General features: G+C 38.4%; 1 protein-coding gene across 6 annotated transcripts in view; it reads left to right on the forward strand.

Moving 5' to 3' along the window:
- The window catches only part of VWA3A (von Willebrand factor A domain containing 3A), an 85,454-nt gene that overhangs the window by 4,803 nt on the left and 56,706 nt on the right, over nt 1–23,945 (forward strand). For 4 of the 6 annotated variants that reach the window (XM_074200593.1, XM_074200594.1, XM_074200592.1 and 1 more), the window contains exons 2-6: nt 2,714–2,804; nt 3,255–3,375; nt 19,430–19,554; nt 19,671–19,745; nt 21,214–21,268. In XM_074200593.1, coding sequence (XP_074056694.1) covers nt 2,740–2,804; nt 3,255–3,375; nt 19,430–19,554; nt 19,671–19,745; nt 21,214–21,268 — 441 coding nt within the window. In that variant the 5' untranslated portion in view covers nt 2,714–2,739. The remainder of the gene's footprint in view (nt 1–2,713; nt 2,805–3,254; nt 3,376–19,429; nt 19,555–19,670; nt 19,746–21,213; nt 21,269–23,945) is intronic. The other 2 variants (XM_074200596.1, XM_074200597.1) reach the window with 1 other exon arrangement.

Here is a 23,945-nt window from a genome sequence, read left to right on the forward strand (position 1 = left end):
TCTAGCTTTTCAGTGTCTTTACGGCTCTCAAGTTAACAAATCTCCCAAAGCAACTTCATAGTATCCAAAAATCATAAAGCATTAGAAATTTCAAAGGTCTGAGATCTCTTCTAGTCTAACCCTCACTAATTTTATAGATGAGAAAATTGATACTCAAAGGAATAAAATGACTTGTCCCAAGGCTAATTGGTTACTGAGATCCAAACCTATGTCTTCTGATCCCAAGTAGAGTTCTTTATACTAAGCCAAACTGTTCACAGTGGTCTGTCAACTATTCCTTTTTTTCTAAGGCCTTAATTGATAATAATTTAAGCAATTATCTTTCTCAGAAATAATAATTTCAAGAGGAGGTCTTTGGAGACACAAAAATCTTTAATAGTGGTATTTCAGGCATTAATAGCAGGCAAGCAGTATAAAGATAAACAACCACCTACTTAAGAAACCAATCCTTTTTTTGCTGTTAGCTCTTTATAAAAACAGTAATATAACCAATGATAGAGAAGAACTGAAATAAAAGAAATGTATACTAGAAATAGAAGTTGTGTTGATAAGTTGCATAATAACTAAAAGATAGTCCAAGAACTCCATTGGTGGTATTGTAATTGCCAGGAGAAATAGAGGAAGGTGCTCAGCCTTTTCTGAGACCTTATGGCAAAGTTATGGGAAGACATGAACAAGTCATATAGGAATAACAGGTAAGTGGCCACAATTGAGAAAGCATTTGACCTGGATTCAGGAAGGCAGAAGTTCAATTAAATATGGTCTCAGACACATATGGAGATATCACTTAACCTCTTATTGCCTTGGTTTCCTAAACTCTAAAAAATGGGTGTAATAATAGCTTTTACCTCCCAGGGTTGTTAATGAGGATCAAAAGAAATAGTTTTGTAAAATGCTTTGTAAAACTTAAAGTACTATAAATTTTATCGTTAATATTGCAATCTACATTAAAGATGTAAAACAGGAATCCTTGCTCCCCCAATACTTCTGAATATAATCCAAAATAGATTAAAATATAAAAAAGGAAATATTTAACAAAATAAATAAAAATACAATAGAACAGATAATAGTACTAGAGAAGAGTGGGGAACCTTTTTTCTACCAATTACCATTTGTATATAGCATCATTCACAGGCCATACAAAATTATCATCTTAAAAATTAGCCTGCTAAATGTATGTTTAATTCTCTTCTAAAATACTCCTATATTTATTGAATTTCAAGTCCCACCTGTGGTTGCCATGGCAGCACCAGACCAAATGATTTTACAGACATTTGGGCCCCTGCTGTAAAGGGAAGCTTAAGTATGGTTTAGTAACCCTCTGACACCGTGGATCTCCATCACTGGAGGAAACATCCAAATCCATGAGAATACAGAACCATTCCAGTTTCTAAGTACCTTTCAGTTCCTAACCTTGAACATTAGCTTCAGTTGAACCAACGCTGTGACGCTGGGACCTCATTCTCAGGCCTTCTATGGCCCCTCACCTCCAGAAGAGCCCTCAACAAGACTTCGAAGAGAAAACATTTAGTTTATAATAACTCTTCATTTGCCTTTTGGGTAGTTCTTTCCTCCATTTCACCTAACTCCTGTCCCTTGGCCTTCTAAGACCCCCTAAAAGGCTGGTGTCTCTAAATACTCCTAAAGTGTGGTGCCTTACTAAATACTAAAATAGTATTCAATGATCTAGACCTTTCTGTCCTACTTTCTAAATAAGGGCAGCTAGGTGGTGCTCTGTCTACTGATAGAGCACTGACCTTGGATTCAGGAGGATAGGAATTTGAATCTCACCTCAGTCACTTGATGCTTGGCTATTAGTTTTGTGACCTTGGGCAAGTCACTTAATACCGATTGCCATCTCCAGGCCACTGAACCAGATGACTCTGGAGGAGGAAGTGAGGAAGTGTGGCCCCACCTCACTCAAATCCAATTCATGTACTTGTCATGGTATCACCTTCCTGATGTCATGGTCTTTAAGAATGAAGGACAAAAAAAAAAAATCAACACTTTCCAACTCATGCCCTCACAAAATCATCCCTGTCTTAAATACTAAAACCTCCCATTATTGTGATACTTGACATTTTCCAAATTTTTATATCTATTATCTGATTTTGTTCTCAAAAAAACAAACCTGTGGGTAGATATGATAACTTCTAAGATACACAGCATATAAGTATTTGTCTAAGATCTCATAGCAGATCAGCCACAGATTAGAACTAGAACCTGGGTCTCCTATTACCTAGACTAGTACTCTTACCAGTGTATGACTCTTTTATTTGATCTGTAACCCAATCTCTTTTGCCATTTCGCCAAGCTAACAGGTGATATGGGATTTTACATATAGTATGTGCTGCTTAATCAACTATGAAAAGGAGGTGCTGAGATTTTACAGGGCTTGCCAAGATTCCAATGTAATTTTCATTTTTAGCAGTCCCAGCTTCGGGAATCCCACCTCCCTAGTCTGTCATGTGAGATAATACTGAGTCACCCTCAGATTTTCTTAATACTTCTCTGAAAACTTAAAATACAACAAGCATAAATAAAAAGATATAAAATAAAATGCTCTATGGCATTGATTTTAGTGTGTTTTCTCTTACCACAATATTCTTAAAAGAACACCAAGTAATATGCTTTAGGAAGTTCTATGCCACATGCTTTTTTTCAGACTGTTTGCCATAGATTATATCTATCATGTGCTGATTTTCCTTCATAGAAAAGTCTGTCTTGGAGTATTCTAAAATGACCACACAATCCAGAATTGGAGTCCAGATTCAAGATAATGAAAGATGTCTGCAAGACCTTGGGTAAGGACCTAGCTTAATTGGGTTCCCAAATGAAAATAAAATATTTACCCATTAGAAGGAATTGATATAGTTTTCATTTCTGTTAATACCCTGGAAATTTCCACAATTCTATCCTATGTGGAACTAATATGTCTTAGACTCCATATGGTGGAGAAGCTAGTTAGCACCTTATGAAAGTCTACCCTATAAACTAGCCCAGAGGCATAAACTCTGGGGACTGAATCAAAAATAGTAGGGTTTCATGAGGATAACTGGGAGAAATACAAAATACAAAATACAAAATACAAAAAATACAAAAAATAAGAAAACCTCAGGATTATTCAAAATAAATGAAAATTCCCCCAAGATTATTCTGAGACCTGGGTGGAGTGGTGAAGCATAGATAGATTAAATTAAGAAAACAGCGAATTGGAATTATAAGCATGACCAAATGGAATTTGTGTTTTATAGTGTGAAAGAAAACACTGGTGCAGACCTTAAGAGGCAATTAAGTTTGCAGTTTATCGATGGAAGCCCTGAGAAAACAGATAATGGATTATTGGTTTCAAACATCAAAAAGACCCAGGACTTGGTAAAAACAAAAAAAAAAAAACCTAAGTTATACAGCTAAGAAGAAATAGATAAAAATCATGTGGGGGGAGAGGGTGTTGAGAGTGAGTAGTTTTGCTCTAAGCACCTTCCCAAATGATATACTTCAATCTAGAACAGCTGGAAAGTTGTACTTGGTAGGGCAACATCAGGACAGGTGGTAGCAGGGAGAAGGGTACAGTGAACTGACTCAGGGAAAATATCAACGTTCAAAATTCTTTGAATTGTGCCCAAAGGAAGGAGAAGCAATGATTGCTCCCAAATGTGGGACTAGCTGTATCTGTCACATAAATAGGCACCTAAAAAAAGTATGCTACTAATTAACATGAAATTTTTAAAGTATTAAGTTAGAAAAGATGGAATATACAAAGTGAACTTCAAAACCTTTTTTCCATATTTTTTTTTGGCAAGGCAATGGGGTTAAGTGACTTGCCCAAGGTCACACTGCTAGGTAATTATTAAGTGTCTGGGGCTGGATTTGAACTCTGCTCCTCTCGACTCAGGGCTGGTACTCTATCCACTATGCCACCTAGCTGTCCCTGTTTTTTTTTTTCCCAAGAGAAGAGGACATTTTAATTGCATAATGAACATGAATAGAAATGAATTTTCTAGTTACTTTCTCGTCTTTTCCTAGAAACCCATTTGTATGGGTTTTTAGAAAAACAATCTTCATAATAGTGAGATTTAGCTAGTTTGCTTGAATTACTTTATATGAGGGAAAAAGAGAAAGAAATTAGTCCATTCACTTTTATTAAAGAAGTATTTCCATTTTTTCATCAGTGCCCCTATGGGAAGATTAAAAAGGCTAAAAGCTTGGAATGAGATGAAACTCATGTCACAGGAGAAACAATTGAATGAGCTGAGTGTTTAAATTATACTGGAGACAACATAAGGAAGATGAGATATATCTCCAAATGTATAAAAAAAACATTATATGAAAACTATTCCATGTTGCTCCCAAGGATAGTACTAGGATTGTTGGGTATAAGAGAAACTGATATCCTTTTTCCTTACATTGAATTCTTCTTTTGTTGTTGTTGTTGTTCAGACTGAGCCAACATTGTAACAGAAAATATTTAGGATTTACTGAGCTACCCTGGGATCAAAGAAGTGATTAAATAGAGGCTGGATTACTATTTCTCTTTGTCAAGGTTTATTCTCTCCCTTTAGATTGTAGGCTCCTTGAGGGCAAGGTATAGTTCCCTTTAGTCTTTGTACTTAACACCATTCCTAGTCCATAGAGACAGTGATTGGAACTGTGAATTTCATTCATATAATTTCTCCTCACAATTCAGATCATTCAATACCTCTTCTAAAACTTATAATGTATCTAGGGCATTGAGAGGTTAATTAATTTACCCAATGTTAAATAGGGCAGAGGCAAGATTTGAATTCATGACTTCCTGAATCTGAGGCTAACTTGCTATCTACTGTGCTTTACTACCTTTCAGCCCAGAGCAGGCATTTAATAAATGTTGATTGTTAGTTTATAAACTATAAAATCTCTCCTAAACTTTAAAAGAAAATGATCCTATGAGTCTTCAAATAATGTGTTATGTTTTGTATCCTTTTTTTCTATAAGGGAATATAAGGGAAAAGTAGAAAAAGGTGTAATCTATTTACTTTATATCATAGCTGCCATATTAAAGTTTTTTCAATTGATATTTTATTTTTCCAATTACATGTTATGAAAGTTTTTCAACATTCATCCACATGCATTTGCATATTTTTAAGTTACATAATTTCCTTCTACCCTCCCTTCCCACCACCCTTTCCTCAGATAGGTGAATTTTGTACATACATGTTTGTAATTAATGTATTTACAGATTAGTCATTTTCCTGCCTTATTTAAGTGCTTTTCTACCTCTGTAGGGCTCAAACCCTGGGACATAATCATGGACAATAGAGTTAAAATATATGTATACAATAGTGCTTCCTCAGATACATCTATGTTCAAAAGTTGTGTTGATCATTTCTGATAGGAGTAAGATGAAGGAAATATGAATTAGAACTCTACTATACTCAGTATGTCAGCCTCAATATGTCACCTAAGAGAAGGAGAGAATAGTGAAATCTTGCCTAACCATCTTAAGTATTCAGGCAGACGCTGTCTGTTGATGGTAGGATGGAAGATTACAATACATGTGCTATTTTTGTAATTATGACCATCACTGCTTTCATATCTGTGACTGCTATACACAATAGCCCTCTGGTTTAGATGTAAATATAATTTCAGTGAGGCACAGAAGGAAGAAGACCTAAATCCTAGTTTCTAACTCTACTACTAGCTTTGTGATCTCTGGGAAGTAATTTCGCCTCCTTTTTCTTGTCTATAAAATGAAATGACAGGCTCTAGGATCCCTCGGGACCCTTTTAATATTATCATTCTGGGACTCCTATTGTAAAGCAGATGATGTTTGGTCCAGATGTGAATGTGAATTTTCCTTAATCACAGTAGTCCAGCTTGATGGGATATAAGACCCATATTTGGATATTCACTTAGTAATGGTAATAGAATCAAACTGTGTATACAGTCCTTATATGGGATCTAGGTGCAGCCAGATTTGACATGATCCTGCCCCTATAAATGTTCAGGCTAGGGAATTGTGGATGGACAATGGACAAGTGTGGAAATGGGGCTGTGGAAGGCAAGAGGACTTGCTATGATCTGACAAGGGGGAGAAGTGGACTAGGGAACCAGGGGAACTGTTAAGCAAACGGGCTATGCAGATAGATTTAGGTGTGAATTTGACCTGCAGCCTCCTACTGCCAATACTGTCTATAAAATGGTATAAATCTCTTCAAATTTCCACAGCATTCCTTTGGTCTCCCTGAATAAAGAGCATGTAAAGCAGACAGGACAAGAGAGAAACCTCCAGAGCTCCTGCCTTACAATTATTGTACCAGGCAGGATGTTTTTGTGGCCAAACTCTTCAGGACTTGCAATTGGCCAAGAGCATGGGATTTGTTTGAAACATCCTACTCCCCTCAATTAGATTAAGGACTTACATTTGACTTAGTATATGGACTTAGTATATGGTAATTTCAGGACACCCTCTCACTAGCCTCTGAAACTTCATTTTCCTAAAACATCTAGTACTTTCTTTTGGAAAGACAGGACTAGGAGTGTGCTAGAGCTGGCTCCTGGGTTCCCAAGAGTTCACTGTTAATTTTTCAATCTGATCATTTATACCCCACTACAAATCAATGCTTGATTTATTGTTTTGTTGATTATGTAGACTTAGAAAAATGTTGATATTGCAGATTAACCTTAAAAGTGAGTACGTGTGCATATATTTTTTTTTCAAGGAGTACTCACTTGTTAAACATTTCCCAGCCTGTCTCTGTATTGCTTTATAAATATTGCTTTAGGGGCAGCTGGGTGGCGCAGTAGATGAATAATGTTTTAATTCAGCAGGAACAGAAGATTCAGGGAATGAGATCTGGTCTCTGTAGGTTAATCATAATCATAATACTGGCATTCATATAGCATTTTGAGGTTGCAGAAAGCTGTACATCTATTATCTCATTTGAACTGCGCAACCCCACTAGGACCTACCTTGTTCTTGAACTCTTTTTATTTTGTTGTTTTTTGCTTTTAGCAAGGCAATGGTGTTAAATGGCTTGCCCAAGAACACACAGCTAGGTAATTATTAATTGTCTGAGGTCGGATTTGAACTCAGGTACTCCTGACTCCGGAGCCGGTGTACTATCCACTGAACCACCTAGCTGCCCTGTTCTTGAACTCTTGACAGTTGAGCCCATCACACTTATAAAATGTAAATTCTTTTTAATAGTAGACAATCAAAATTGTAGCTAAAACTGTTCCTCTTGCTGTCACTTGAGGGAGGTCAGCCAGTTTGAGTCAAGTTGCATGTGACTGGAGGTAAAAAGGACTGAAGGCTCCCAAGAGTAAGGAAAGCTCAGTTTTATTAATGGTTTTACAACTAGCTATGCTGGGTATCTATAAGCCTCAGTTTCTTTGTCAAAGAGAAATAATATTTCCTCTATATTATAGATTTAGACTTTATATGGTTAAAAAGTATCATGTAAATATGAATTATTATTACCAAAGGCAGAAGACAACCAAATTATGTCCAGGAGTCCTTTCTAGCTCCAGGATTTTTTTTAATGAGGCATGAAGTTAGTTACATTCAATTCAAGACAACATTGCCACCAGAATGTTGAGTTATTTCAGTCATGTCCAACTTTCTGACCCCTTTTGGGGGTGGGGGGGTTGTTTCTTGGCAACAGTACCGTAGTGGTTGCTATTACATTCTCCAGCTCATTTTCACTCAACTCTCACCTGTGGCTCTAAGAAGCTGTAGCATTCACATCAGCTCCACCCTGGTAGACCAAGGACAGATGGGCTAATTCAGTTGGAGGGTAACTGACAGGCCCTCCAACCATTGGTGAATCAGGGGGATATCTACCTCAAACATTCAAATTCTCCCAGTGAGAACAATTTGTTCTAATGGTCCCGAAGTCACCTGAAGTCTATGGTGAAGCACTTTGAGCTTGGCCAGGCATTGAAGACAACAAGCTCCCCTGGCATCCTGGGCTACTCAACCATCTCACCTTTGACTTGGTCCCTGGAACTTGATGACTCTGGAAAAGAGAGAGAAGTTGGCAACTTTATGCAACTCTGTCTCACATCCAATTCATTTGCAATCAGGACATCACCCTGGGATGTCATTGGTCCTCTTCAAATTGAAGGACGAACACTAAAATGGGGAATGTGATGAAACCCTGGAAACAAACAGAAGACACCATGCAGCAGGGAGGACAAGGTGAGGGTTAGATGTGGTGAAGCTGTAGTGTTCATGGCAGCAAGTTTTCATGACTTCCTCTGGGTATCTCAGGAGCAGGAAAGAAAAAAAGAAGATGGAGAATTTGACCAGGTGTCAGGCATTATCTATCAGGGTGGGGAACGTGGAGGAAATAGAGACAAGGAATTCCTGAGTAGAGACTGATGCCTTCTTGAAATAGGGTTAAAGCTAGAAGGAGGAGAATTAGACCCAAGCCAGGGGGAAAGAAGAGACCAAATGACTGCCAGTCAGGAAGTAACAATTCAGTGGGAAAGTCAGAAAGACAGGACATTACAGTGAGAGAGGAATTTCGAAGATTTAGATATTGACAGTGCCTTCCTCATGGTAGGTACTTTATACATGCAAACTGCATTAAATTAATTTAGAACTGGAACAATTTTTTTATAATATGACTATATACCTGAAGTACAATGAAGTTGAGAGTCAAAATATCTGAGATAATAATAATCGCTAACATTTATATAGAACCCACTTGTGCAAAGTATTGTGCTAAGCACTTTGCAAATGTCTCATTTGATCCTTGCATCAACTCTAGGAAGTAGGTGCTATTATGATCTCCATTTTCAGTTGAGGAAACTGAAGTAGGTCTAAGTTAACTGACTTGCCAAGGGTCATGGAACTAATAAATATCTGAGGCTAGATTTGAACTCGTGCTCTGTTCACTCACTGTACTATCTAACTGCCTTTCAAGGGCTACCTAATCCAACCCATCCATATATGTCTAGGAATCTCTCCTAGAACATCAGCTTGAAGAAGGGAAAACCATTGGACCTTCCAAGACAGTCCATTCCACTTTTGAAGAACTTTTGTTAAGAAACTTTTTCATAAATTTCCAAAAATTTGCCTGGGCAACTTTCAGCAATGATGACTAGTTCTGCCACTGGGGCCAAGAACAACAGTCAATATTTCTTTTACTTGACAACCTTTCAAACATGTAAAGACAATTGCCTCTCTATGTCTTCTCTTCTCCAGGCTCAACCTCCCTAGTTCTTCAACTGATGTTCATATGTTATAAATATGAGGCCTTTCAGCACCCTGTGCCCAGAGCTGAATGATTTATTTCATATCAACCAGAGCAGAGTCCAATGGGATTATCAGCTCTCTTAATGAAAATCAAGATTGCATTAAATTTTATTGCTATCATATATGGACAACCCATAGATTTAATCCATTAGTACATCTGTCTTGGACAGATGATGTGCATAGACAATACACTAGTCCCAGAATTGAATAAGAGAGTAGGCTAGATTGTCTTTGGGAAATTCTGCCATGCTTTTAGTGACCCCAAGTTTTCCCCTGAAACAAAAGTTCTTCAAATATAATTCTGATTTGATGTTCTGATGAATCATAAATTTTCATGGTCTCTAAGGAATAAAAAGTTGAGGGTCACCCAAGGAATAATCAAGAAGCACATGTTAGGAAGCACATGAAGGATGAACAACAACCAGGATAAAAAGGAAGCTGGTCTCTGTAGACCAACTTTTACTCTCTTTTTGAGGCAAAATACCTCTTTATTGGGCACAGCTAGGTAGTAAAGTAGATTGAGTGTTGGACCTGTAGTCAGGAAGACTCATCTTCCTGAGTTCAGATCTGGCCTCAGACACTTACTGGCTATGTGACTCTGGGCAAGTCTCTTACTCAGTTTTCTCATCTATAGAATGAACTGGAGAAGGAAATGTTAAGCCACTATCTTTGTATCTTTAACAAGAAAACCTCAGATAGTATCATAGAGATTCAGACACAACTGAACAATAATAACAAAACCTTTTTAGTAAGTGAAGTATGATAAACCAAATATTTTCATTATAAAGATATATACAAAATATTACATAAGATAATTTTTTTGTCTTTGGATTTCCAGCACCCACAGCACAATGTCTGGTCTATAAGCACTAAGGATGTATTAATTAACAAGTGGTGTCTCTGAGAAAGGATGGTGTGGGGATGCAGGCTTCCTTTTAAGGAACTGAGTCTTTATGTGTCTGATTGTCTGCTCTGTCTCCATAATGCCTTTTAAAGGCCAAAGACAAGTGGGAAGACCAAATGTATGAACTGATTGTTGTAGATACCAGTCAAGGAATTCATACTTGATCAAAAACAGTTCATTAACCCCTGAAAAAATCCTCATTGGTGACTGAAATGAGGATCCCAGACAATGCCCGGTCATACCCTCAACGCATCTTCAAAATTTCATTCTAATTCTTCTCAGGTTGCCTTGCCCTGAAGAAATTTTGTCTATAAGAGTCTACTGAGCCTTTCTCTAGACCTTTTTGAAGCCCACTCTTCCAAAGCCAAGGATGCAAGCCAAACAATGCCCAGATTTCTTCTCTCTCTCTCCACCATTATTGCTAAGATATAATGATCATTTCCACCTCTACCCCTAGATTTCCATCATTTCCATTTCAACAACTACCTTCAAAAAAGCAATTCCTCTTAATGTTTTCTCTACTTTTCAAGAATAAATCATCATTATGGTAAGCTAAGACTGTGTTAGATGCTCTGCTTTTGGTAGAATTGCAAGATAATTGAAGTTCTCAATTACACCTATATCAGTATCTTTATGGAAGCCTTGGGATCTATTTCCCAGATTCCTTATCTATTTCTTCTTCTATCCAGGGGTTTTCACCTAATGTTGCCTGTGCTTCTCCTTATACTTATCTTTACCCAAATGCCTTCCATAGAGTTTTCCTCTCTGATTTTTGGATTGCCTCACATGAATAAATGCTATTATCTTTTTTTTTTTTTGGTAATATACAGAAGAGAACAAAAGGAAAGCCAGAAATAATCACAGACTAGTAGGAGGGCTTTAAAAGTTATATGTTGAATAATACCTAAAAAGGCTATGCAGTTTTTCTGTTCTACTATATTTGTGGAAATACCCATTAGTCATACCTGTCTGAGTTCCTGAGCCTAAGGATGCAACTTATACCTCAGTCCAAGGTTAAGGGTAACTTCAAGGCAGTCATAGTGCCTGAAGTCAGGAAGATTCATCTTCCAGAGTTCAAATCTGGCCTCAGACACTGACTAGCTGTGTGAGTCACTTAATTTGGATAAGTCACTTCACCTTGTTTGTCTCAGTTTCTTCATCTGTAAATTGAGGTAGAGAAAGATCCAGCAAATCACTCCAGTATCTTTGCTGAGAAAATCCCAAAGGGCTTCACCAAGAGTCAGACATCATTGAACAGCAATAGCAACCTACCTCAAGGGGCCAAAAGGATAACAATGACACCCATATGGGGTCTCAAAGATTGACACAATTGAATGACAGGGGTACCTTTAGCCATGCACTAGGCCTCCCTAGCAGAAGGGAGAATCAGCTGTGTGGTTCTATGAGCTTGGGGATTCAGTTCCCAGCCTGATCTGAGGTTTGTAGTTGAGGAATCAAGATAGCAGGTTCAGTCCAAGAGGAGACCTGCATCTGTGTCATCCCATACTCACAGACCTCTTTCTGTCTCCCTACTGACTGAAAATTGAAAACCGACAGTTTTTTCCTAGGATTTTTCCAATCAAGACTGACGTTCTTTCTAGACATAGCTGTGGGGAAGAACTGAACTGCTTCCTCCTACTCCTCCATCTTTGCTGGTCTCTCTCTAATGCCAGCTCTTCCCTTGTGCCAGCCCACTCTTGCCAATGCTTAGGAAATTTCTCAAAAATCCTGCTGCTCAGATGCCAGGGAAGGTGAAGACACCAGCTGTCAAAGCTATAATCTCTTCAGAGTTTTCATTGCTCATAAGGTAAATGCTTAAAGAAATACACAAAAACAAAGTAGCCTAGAAAAAGCTCAGCCAGTAAGTCTTATATTCCACATGGGGAGCCATATCCCCCGATTGCCATGACTAGCATTAGAGAAGAGCCATCCTTTACCTTTCATTGAATTTACATCTTGTCCCCCAGAGAGTTGCAATTAGTAGGGCTGCCTGCTGAAAGATGACTTTTTTTCCTACTAGGTGTGACATTCTGTATTATTAACTTATCAGTCATATAGAAGACTCTCAGGAAATTAGTTCATGTGTGGCCTAAACTACCCTAATCCCAGTCCCAAAAACAGTCCTCTGGAGTTAAAGAATTCTGGGGAGTTGAAATACTGAATGAAGGGGAAGGTCCCCCTTCTATGTAAAAAGTTAGGGTTGGGGGCTGCTAGGTGGTGCAGTGAATAAAGCACCAGCCCTGGAGTCAGGAGTACCTGAGTTCAAATCCGGTCTCAGACACTTAATAATTACCCAGCTGTGTGGCCTTGGGCAAGCCACTTAACCCCATTTGCCTTGCAAAAACCTAAAAAAAAAAAAGTTAGGGTTAGAGTAGAAAATCTCTAAAATATTCTCCAGCTCTAAACCTGTTCTCAACTACATAGGGTATTTTTTGAAGGACCTCAATTGTAGAGCAATAACATCTCTGACATATGAGGCTGCAGATGGCTGAACTGTTCAACAGTTTTAATTAGACATTCCTTGAGTCTCATCTATAATGCAGGGAATAATAACTAGTCAATTATGGATGTTTTGGCATCAGCTCATCCCTTTATCCCTGTTAGGGAAGTCAAGGCAGGATTACAATTAATAGTTCCCAATTTCATTCAATTCAATAAACAGAGTTAGGATTAGTTCTAACATTAACTCTTTGGATTAGTAACTTCTGAACTTACTTGATGGGCACAAAGATATCCTCAGTTTTGCACCTCATTGATCATAACCCTGATTCCCAATCCATCACCTGGGAAATAAAATTCAATTTTTTTTTTTTTTAGTTTTTGCAAGGCAATGGGGTTAAGTGGCTTGCCCAAGGCCACACAGATGGGTAATTATTAAGTGTCTGAGACCGGATTTGAACTCAGGTACTCCTGACTCCAGGGCTGGTGCTCTATCTACTGTGCCACCCAGCTGCCCCTAAAATGTAAATCTTTTAACCATGCTCTTGGGCTTTCCACAATATGAACTCAGTTTACCTTTCCAACCTTATTTAACAGTTTTTTGTATATAATGTGTTCCAGTCAAATTGAACTACTCACTTTTTCCTGACCCAATGCTGCCATCTCCCTTCTCCAGGCTTTTTTTGCATACATCTGTAGTCAGTATCACTCCTCATCTATGCAAATTGACTCCCTCCCTCTCCTTCAAGGCCTAGATCAGGTATGTTCCTCCTCCACTTTTCCTCCTCCTCCTCTTCCTCTACGAAGCTTTCTCTAACCCTCCTCAGTTAGAAGTGATTAATTCTCTGAGGTCAATTCATTTGACTTCTCTTACGCATTCAATTATTTCTCAAATCCCTCCTCTTTACTAGACTAAGCTCCTTGAGGGCTATGACTGTGCTATTTTTTTCTCTTTGGTCAAATGAAAAAGAATTTTTTAAAAGCTTTTTGCAGTGCTGACATGTAGTTGGTTGGGTCTTGTCCTTCATTATCAAAGAAGATCAAAATGACATCACTGTTCTGAGAAATTACAGTGTGTTTGACTGTGGCTAATCAGACCAGTACGAACTTGGGATGCTCTACCACAGGTTGGACACAAATAGTCCATGTGAACACCTGGGCTATTTACTCTAAACTTATGTATTTCATGTTTCCTTTGACTGCTTTAATTCTATGAAGTCACACCATATTGGGCAGGCCTGTACCAGTGTCTCCCGTGCTGTACAATCAATTTGAAAGTTCTTAAAAGGGAACTTCAGGGTGTCCCTATATCTCTTCTTCTATCCTCCTTGTGAACGCTTGCCTTGTGTGAGTTCTCCATAAAACAGTCTTTTGGGCAAGCTTGTGTTGTGCATTCAAACAATGTGACCCACCCATCAGAGTTGCTCCCTCTGTTAATAACATTTGAATGCTTGGCAGTTTGGCTCAAGAACCTACCAGACGATATTCAGAATCTCCCTAAGATCATTTAAATGGAAGCAATTCAGTTTCCTGACTTGGGGCTAGTAGACTGTCCAGGTTTCACAGGCATACAGCAAGGAACTCAGCACAACAGCTCTGTAGACCTTTATTTTGGTAGTCTAATACCTTTTCTCTCCTTCACTTTCTTTTGGAGTCCCCCAAATACTGAGCTAGCTCTGACAATGCATGTGTCAACTTCACTATCAATGCATACCTCCCTGGGAAGTACGCTGTTAAGGTAAGTGAACTTATCCACAGTATTCAAATTGCAGTAACTGATGGTCCCACATATGGATGGTGTGGTGCTGACTGATGGGGCCCCTGTGTTTTCTTGGTATTAGACCAAAATTAACACAAGCAGCAGAGAATCGATCCAGACTTTGTTATAACTTCAGAGGCGGCATCGAGTGCACAATCATCTGCAAACATAAAATCACATACCAGCACTCCCTTCACTTTTGTCTTGGCTTGTAGCCCTTTTTTTTTCTTTTTTTGGAGGGGGAGCAGGTTACAAGGCAGTGGGGCTAAGTGACTTGCCCAAGATAATGAATTTACTAACAGTGTGGTAGCTGACCACATCATCCTCATTGAAGGCATTTGATATCATGACTGAAAACATCATGCTAAAAAGCCTGGGAGCAAGGAAAACATTGTTCACTATCCAAAACCCAGACAAGAATGTCATCATGAAATTGATGTGCAATACTAATGAACTTCTATGGACACAGCAAATTTTGACATAATTTTCCATAAACACTCATGATATTTTGTATTAAAGACTTTGGTCAGAGACTTCTGTTCTACTCTTGGCATTTTTCCTTGAGCTTTTGGGCAGCAAACACCATATTAACTATTTCTCAATCCTTTATGAAGCTACACTGGCTCCCAGGGAGGTAACCATCTTCTAGGTGAAGATCAGCCTATTGAGAAGGACTCTGGCAAGAATTTTAACAGCAATGACTAAAAGGGAAATACTCCTGTGGTTGTCATGAGACAATCTCTTCCCTTTATCTTTATAGAAGTGGACAATGGGGTATCATTGAATTCCTGGGGGATGATCTCTTCATGCCATATAACCTAGAAAATTTCAGTTAACTTTTGTATGATCAATGGACCCCCCACACCTTGTAAATCTTAGCTAAAATCAATACCAGGTGCTTTCCCACATGAAAGAAGCTTAATGGCATTCAAAACCTCTTCTTCAGTTGGAGTTTCAGCTGGGTATGGATTGACTTCTACTTCAGATAAATGGTTAATGGCTTCTGCTATTGATTAATGATCATCTATTAAAAACACAATGTAAGTATTCAGCCCATTGCTCTAGGATCTTGTCCCTAACACTAATCAATGTGACTCCATCAGCACTGAGTAATTAAGATGCACCATATGTCTTTGGCCTATAAATAGCCTTGAGGGCATCATAAAAGCATTTTGGATTGCAACTATCTGCATAAAACTGAGTTTCTTTCCCCTTTTTACTGAATCAAGAATCTTGAACTTCTCTAAACTTCACTTGTACTTTACTTTTGATGGAATTAAAATGCTGCCTTCTTAGAAATGAATGAACCATACTATAGGTAAACCCTGTGGAGTTTTCAATTTTTCATGTAGTAGCTTCTGTATTTCCCCATCATTTTCATCAAACCAGTCTTTATGTTTGTAAATGTTCTGGCCCAAATGAGCAAATACAGTGTTATACCAGATCTCTGGTATAACTGCCCACTCCTTTTCTATTCCACCATGGCCAACTGTGTCATGGCTCAACTTTTCCTTCAAGTTAGCAACAAACTGTTCCTGCTCAGAGAATCACTAATCTCTTGCTATTAATTCTTCTGGTACAGTGGCCTTGGGGCTGCTGCTTTGGTTGAATATGAATATTTAGCTTAGAAAGGCTGAGTCTGTGATCAGTGCAGCACTCTGCTCTACACATTTCCTACATCACTCATATCCTGTCTCCTCTCCTTACACAATCACATAGTCCAAGAGATGCCAGTGTTTGCTATGAGGGTGCATCTGGAACTCAGTTTGTAATGAGGTCAAGTCTTCAGTAGTAGGTGACCATTGCTGTTGATGTTTCCAACTCCATTCTTCCCACAGACTCCCTGCCATGTCTGGTAATCTGAGCCTATTCTAGCATTAAAGTCACCCAGAATTATAAGCTTGTTCTCTTTTGGTACATTGATGATTAGAGTCTCCAGATCTTCATAAAATTTTTCTTTGACTTCATCAGTGTTCATCATGGTGAGAGCACAGGCCCTGATGACAGTGGCATGGTGTTTCCTGGAAATGGCAATCTCATTGTCATGAGTCTGTTATTCACTCCTTTTCATAGGCATTCAAGAATGTTGACTAGACTAATTTTGATTGCAAAACCTACCCCTTTCACTGGGACCACTCCAGAAAAAACATGTATCTAGCTCCTACTTCAGTAAGCTGACCTTCATTTGCCAACCTTTTTTTCACTCAGGGCTGCTATTTGGATATGATGATACCTGCTGAGTTCTCTTGCAACAAGAGCTGGTTGTCTTTCAGGTCTATTGGATTTTGTGGTACAGTGATATGGGTTATGTCTTTTGATTCAAGCATAAATTGAATCTAAGAGAGGCAGGTTTGCACAAAGTTGTTGACCTCACTGTCTCTTCCAAAGTCATCATTGTCCAGTGGCAAGACAGAGTCAAAACAACTGGTGATGGCTTTAGATGTAGTGGATGACCTTGGCATCTGTGATGTCTTACCAAGTACTAAACACTCCACAGTGTTTGCTTCAGCTGCCTTCATGACCATTGGAACAAATTGAACTCATCTGCCCATTCTACTAGTGGAAGGCTTCACCCTCAGTTATCCTTAATCTGGTTTAGCCCATCTGCCGAAACAGTTTACTGGAGTATAGCCCCTCTAACAGCTTCTTGGAACCATAGATGAGAGATGGGTGGCTCAGGTGGATATCAAAGGTGGAAAGCATCCCTGAAAAGAACTTGGAAATCCTCACACCAGAGATGTGTGTATATCCTTAAATACTCCCTAAGAATACCATCATATCTACAAAGAGTAATCATTTTCCATCCTCATTGCCTGTTTTTATCCCTTTAATTTCTTTTTTCTTGTCTTATTGCTACAGCTGGTTTCTTGGAAAATATACCAACAGAAATTTTATTATTTATTGCTCAGTTGTTTTAGTCTCTTCATAACCTCATTTGAGATTTTCATGGCAAAGATATTGGTGGAATTTGCCATTTCCTTCTACAGTTCATTTTACAGATGAGAAAATTGAGGCCAATAGAGTTAGGTAATTTGCTCAGGGTCACCATAGCTAGTAAATATCTGAAGGCAAATTTGAACCCAGTTCTTCCTTACTACCTAACTGCCCCAACAACAGAAATCATCCTGTTAAATGAAACTCAGCTCATAGGTATCATAAGGCAGATAGATGTATGCTTACCCATAACTGCTTTCCACTATAGTGAAGGAGATCCAAGACAGACTCCAAATTGGAAAGGGATTCCCTGTTGATGGTAAGATCCTCCAGGTGCTCCTGTTTGTGGATAACACTGTGTTTGTTACATCAAGCCCTGGAACTGCTGGGTCTCTCTGGATCAGAGTGGTCAGTAACAAGTCAAAAAAGGTAAGCTTTCAGGGTGGCTAAGTGGCACAGCAGATAGAGCACCAGCCCTGGAGTCAGGAGTACCTGAGTTCAAATTCAGCCTCAGACACTTAATAATTACCTAATTGTGTGGCCTTGGGCAAGCTACTTTAACCCCATTTGCCTTGCAAAAAAAAAAGAAGGTAAACTTTCATATGAAAGACCAAGTGGATGGCAAAAATACATCACCTAAATTACAACCTACATTTGGATGGACAACTTAATAGTTTATCTATCATTTTGTGTACCTGGGACATACAGTACAGATGGATAACATGTTGGGATTGCCTTTGGGAAATTGAAAATCTCTTTTAATGATCCAAGCTTCCCATGAAAACAGACTCATTTTAAAAATATAAGCATCCTATATGTGGTGCCATATGGCAATTAGACATGGGTTACAACAGTTTCCAAAGAATTTTAAAAATCAATATCACACAAAGGACAATGGAAAGGAACATGATGAGTGTGGGCAGGCTATGACACAAAACTAACGAGGAACCTCGAAGAATGGGAATAAAAAAACAACATTAAGGAGTTAAATGAGATGAAAAAGTGACTCCCTGGGAACTGTTATAACAGGAGAAAGCAAGAAGGGTCTCTTTAGTAAAACCCCTTGTGGAAAACTTGATGACAATCTTGGGCAAGAATAGCACAGGATAGTTAGGCCTAACTGGATTGGGATGTTCATTATTGGAGGGAACTTCCAAACTGATGAGATCAAAGATCCATTACTATTTAAAGATCCCTAATTCCTAGCAGGGGGCTTAATAAGAATTGAATTAGAATGCCAAAGATTGCTTAAAACTCCTTGAGCATGGAAATCCTGTCAACTCTTTCTTTCCCATCCTGTGCAATTTGTAGACGCAAAAATGTTGACCAACTAATATCTGGAATGTTTTAGTTAGTTTTGGGTATTATCAGAGAAGTAACATTGTTTTTCAAAGAACTAGCAAACATTTATAGGTGCTGTACATCTACTATATGCACAGCATTGTGTTAGATACTTTTTGGTTACAAATTAAAATAAAAAAGGGTAGCTTACCTTCTGGGACCTCATAGTCTTAACTAAGAGGAAAGAACATAGACATAAGAAAAAGTAACTGACAACACAGAGAACAGATGTTAATACTGAGACAAGTGGAAAGGCTCATGGAATTGATCCAGGACACACAAATTTTTGAGGGTTTGGTCTTCCCAAGTTTTTTTTTCTGATTAGGTAAACAATGGTCATGGTTGGTCTCTTTGCCTCATCTCTTTTTACCTAGCCTTAAATCACTGAATGGATGTTGCCTCAATCAAACTGAGACCTTAGCTCAAATAGACCAAGGTCTCCCACTGCATCCAGGGCCCTCTCCAGGTTCCTGACTCATATCTGGCCACTAGACCCAGATGCCTCTGAAGGAGAAAGTGAGGCTTGTGACTTCACAGCACCCCCTCACTCAAATCCAATTCACTTGCATATCATGAATCTTCTTCAAGAACTAACGACAGAAAATTTAAAAAGAAAACAAAAGACAAACATCATCACCTCTGCAAACACCTACCTGTATCCCTGTGAGTGACTGTGAATGTTTTTTTCTGGACTTGAATCTAAACAGGGTGAGCAGCACCTGGGAATTGGTGCAAAGGAAACTAGGAAGCCCCTCTCCTCTCACCTTCTCCTTTAACTGCTCATTTATCTCTGGCTTCCATCTTTCAGAAAGGACATGAAAAAGACCCCCAGGTCCAGCCTAAGAAAAACTGGGAAGAATGGTTTGATACCCACAGTTTAACATACCAGAAGCTTACTTTGGTGGATCTGATCAGCCAGGGCACAGCTGTTCTGTAAGTCTGAAATTTAAAAAAATAACCTTCCCTTCAGCCATATCTAATCCCCATCTTCATCCCTCCACCTTCCCCAGGGAAGCACAACAGCTCATGGTGACACATTCCCCCTTTAGGACCAAGAACAGTATCATGCAAAAACTCCACTTGCCAATCAAGGTGATCAACCTCTTTGAATCAAGACTCTCTGAGTAAGTAGAGAAAGTAGCTAGGAAGCAAGTATAACTTTTCATTTAGATAATATTTTAAATGCTACACCTTTCCATGAGGTCTTAGGCTAGAATAAATTTGCTAGAATTCTTTCTTTCTGGACTCCTTGCCCAAGCAGTTTTTGCTTGTTTTTAGTGACTCAACTTGGATCATTTACTAATTCGAAGGATTTGTACTATTTAGTTCATTCAGTCAGCACCTACCAATAGAACACCCATCATGTGCCAGACTAGGGTTTAAAAAAATTAGACAAAAGATAGTAATCCCGGATCTCAAGGAGTCAGCACTCTATAAATTTACTAGTCCTACTGCATTCCAAACCACTTAAGGGGCTGTGGATATGAGACAATGCTCCTGTCCTCAATGGGTTTGTAATCTCATTGAGAGGAAGGGGTAACGAAAGAGCAGGAAGGGGAAGGAAGGGGAGAGATGTGAGATAAAAGACTTGATTAGACAAGACAGGGAAACTTGTAAAGAGCTCTGGAGTCTGAATTGTTGCTTGTTGTGGAAAATGATAGGGTTGGACTAGTTGGCCTCAGAGGTCCCTTAGATCCTATGATCCGCAGGGCCTTAATAAGTGAGAGATGAAGAGGGAGAGCATTCTGGGTGGGAGAAACAAATTCATAGGTAAAGTCTTGGTCTGTTCCATAGATAGTGAAACAATCTGCTATAGAAGCAGATTGATTATTCATATGGAAAATTGGTAGAAGGCAAAAATAGTGAAGGCAGAGCCAAACTGTGGGGTCCCTGATTGCCAAGCTAAGGAATTGGGGCCTTGTCCTACAGCTAGTGAGAAAACCACTGAAAAATTTTGAATGGGAGAATTACATGATGAGAGTAGTGTTTTAGAAAAATGTACTCTCTCAACCATGTACACCATGGGCACAAGACAGAAGAGACTGGACCATTCAACCAAAACAGTAAGATAGGCTTGAAGTGATAATGAAGGCTTGACCTGGTATGTGAATGGCAGAAATAAAGAGGAAATGATGGGCCCAAAACATTTTGAAGGAGAACCTGAGCATACTGTGACTGTGTCTGTAAGGAGGAGAGAGAAGAGTCAAAGATGACTTAAAAGTGTCCTTGAAAAAGTATTTTGAATCATTAATTGAAATAGTATATCCCATTTTTGAAGATAACTAGGACCTTCAAGATAACACATCAGAGCAGGGGTATTGCCCATTAAAGCAAAGTAACTATGAGGAATAGGGTCAGGGAGAAAGTAAAAAGAGTCCTAAAGGAGAAATCAGAAGGTATGAGTACAAGTTCTGATTCTTCCATTGACCTGGTTGAGCCTTTTTGACTATAAAGTAGGAGTAATATGATGTTATGTTCTTAAGATCAAATGTGACATAGATGTGAAAAAAACAACTTTGAAAAATTTAAAAGTGTGACTTATAATTAAAATCAACAGCAAGATTATTCACTAATTTGCTTGTGTTTTGTCAGAGCTATTGAAACCTATCAGCAAAGAATTCAGTGGCTCATGGAAGGCAGCAGGAAGGTACAAAAATAAAAATGTGCTCTTTGCCCTGTGATTCTCTTCTCTTTTTTTTTCTTTCTTTCTTTGGAAGTAATTGGGGTTAAGTACTTGCTTTCTTGGGGTCACACAACTAATAAGTGTCTGAGGCCAATTTGAACTTAGGTCCTCCTAACTCCTGGGCTGATAGTCTGTTATCCCTTATTTTCATCTTTTCTTTTCAGGGTCATATTCAAAATGGACTTAAAATTAGAGGTCCTAGATTCTAATGTGACACTTATTAGTGATGTGTTGGATAAATAAGTCATTTAACTTCCCTGAACTTATGGACATAAATAATATTTCATATTCAAAGAGATTGATGTGAGGATACAACATAAACTACCCTGTAGCCATAAAGTATTTTTCTTTGTATTACTATTTTAATATTAAATATAAAATTCATGATTCTAATAATAGCAAATCATTATCATCCGTTTCCTAAAAAAATGCAACTTCTTTCTTGAACTCTCAACTTTTCTAAGCCTTTTATAAATTTTAAAATAATGTATATTTAATGTTTATTAACTATTTATACTAAATATAGACTTTAAACAATAACAAACTAATATATGTACATATATGTCTACCAACATAACTAAGAACATTAAAAATAACTTTTTTACCCCTCAGTATCCTTGTTCTCTATTTCTGAATAAACTTTACTTTTAGGTGTTTAATGATTCTCTTTTCACTATTTTTCACTATTTCATATCAATAAATTTATTTTTTATGTTCCTCATTTAATATTCATATATACCTTTATATTCATATCATCAAATAGATCTATGATTTTTATAAATTTGTATCTTCCTTCCAATAGTGTAGATAGCATCCATTTTTGCCCCTGAGTGAATCCTTCCATGTCCTCCCTTAAATTCACCTCAGGGTGGGGTTCACCCACAGCATGCTGAGTGCATTCCTTGATTTCTCCTCATGTTGGAAGACATAGAAGAAGCACTTGGGACATCCACCTGTTGTGCCTTACACTTATCATATGCCCAGCCAGACTTTTTTTTTAGGATTTTGCAAGGCAAATGGGGTTAAGTGGCTTGCCCAAGGCCACACAGCTAGGTAATTATTAAGTGTCTGAGGCCAAATTTGAACTCAGGTACTCCTGACTCCAGGTCAGGTGCTCTATCCACTGAGCCATCTAGCCGCCCCACTCCCAGCCACACTTTTATGCACTACATTAATATACCATGTTTTTGTTTGACTAAGATCCAGAAGGATACGTGACTTGTCTAAGGTCACACCTTCAGTAAAAAAATTTTATTATGACACATTACAACACAATAAAAATTTATTTAATATCTTTCACTGGAGATACAAATAAGAAAAATAGATAGTGTTCTTGTCTTTTCCTTAATAGGGGAAGACAACACACAAAACAAATCAAATGGAGGCATGGGACAGAAGGTCCACACTGCCACTGAGGCATGATAGTGGCATGGAGTCTACCTAGTGGGAAATAAAGATTGGACTGAGCTTCCAGGCTTTCTTTAAAGGGAGGCTTTGGGAAGAATTTTTGCTCTACTCTCCAACCCTCTGATCAAAGGGTTAGAAACAACTGGTGGCACTAATGAAGTGTTGAGTACCAAAGTTGAAGCAATCTTCATGATGATGAGTTTTCTGACAATGAGTTTATCCTGGAGACCAGATGGGGGGGGGGGGGCAGCAGAGGCAGTAATAATGATAGTGGAGCAAAAGATAAGCAGAGTAGGTGATAAAAAATACACTTTTTTGTATATTCCAGGGGTTGAGAATATTCCCAATAATGAGATTATTATACCAAATTTTCATGTTATACATAATTTAGATTGTATGACTCTTCATATTCATACCACACACAGAAAAAAAGTTCTGCTAATCTGCACTTTCACCAGAAATTTATGAATATACCTGTTTCTCTAATTCTCAAGCTGACATCAAAATTTCCCATCCCATGGGGGATTGGGGGTGGGAAGTAAGGGAAGTAAGATTGGGAGAAAAATTGTAAAACTCGAAACTCAAATAAAATCTTTAAAAAAAATTTCCCATCCCCACTCACAGAGATTAAGGCACTGGTTACCTATTAAAGTTGAAGTCCAATTTCTTCCTGGATACAGTCTATGATATAATTTAAAGGAATATCATCTCAGCTGATCCTCACAACAACCCTAGGAGGTAGAGGCTATTTATTATCCTAATTTTACAAATGAGGAAACTGAGGCTAAAAAAAAGTTAAATGACTTGCCCAGAGTCACAGTTTAGAAAGTGACTGAGATTGGATTATAACTCAGATCTTCCTGGCTCTATGTCTAGTATTTCATCCATTGTACCATCTAGCTGCCTTAATCAAATGCATCACTGGCTATATTACAGACCCTTTGGATTTCCATGGTAAGAGAGACAAGGAAAACATAGAAGGATGAAAGAAATTGATGACCTAGAAACAATTTATCCAATAGTAGTACGTCAATATCTCTATAAAAGCTATTGGCAGGGGTGGCTAGGTGGCTCAGCGGATAGGGCACTGGCTCTGGAGTCAGGAAGATCTGAGTTCAAATATGGCCTCAGACACTTAATAATTACCTAGCTGTGTGGCCTTGGGCAAGACACTTAACCCCATTGCCTTAAAATTAAAAAACAAAACACTATGGATCTGTTTCCTCCCCTGCAA

This window comes from Macrotis lagotis, chromosome X (genome assembly GCF_037893015.1).
Source record: "Macrotis lagotis isolate mMagLag1 chromosome X, bilby.v1.9.chrom.fasta, whole genome shotgun sequence".
Taxonomy (NCBI): Eukaryota; Metazoa; Chordata; class Mammalia; order Peramelemorphia; family Peramelidae; genus Macrotis; species Macrotis lagotis.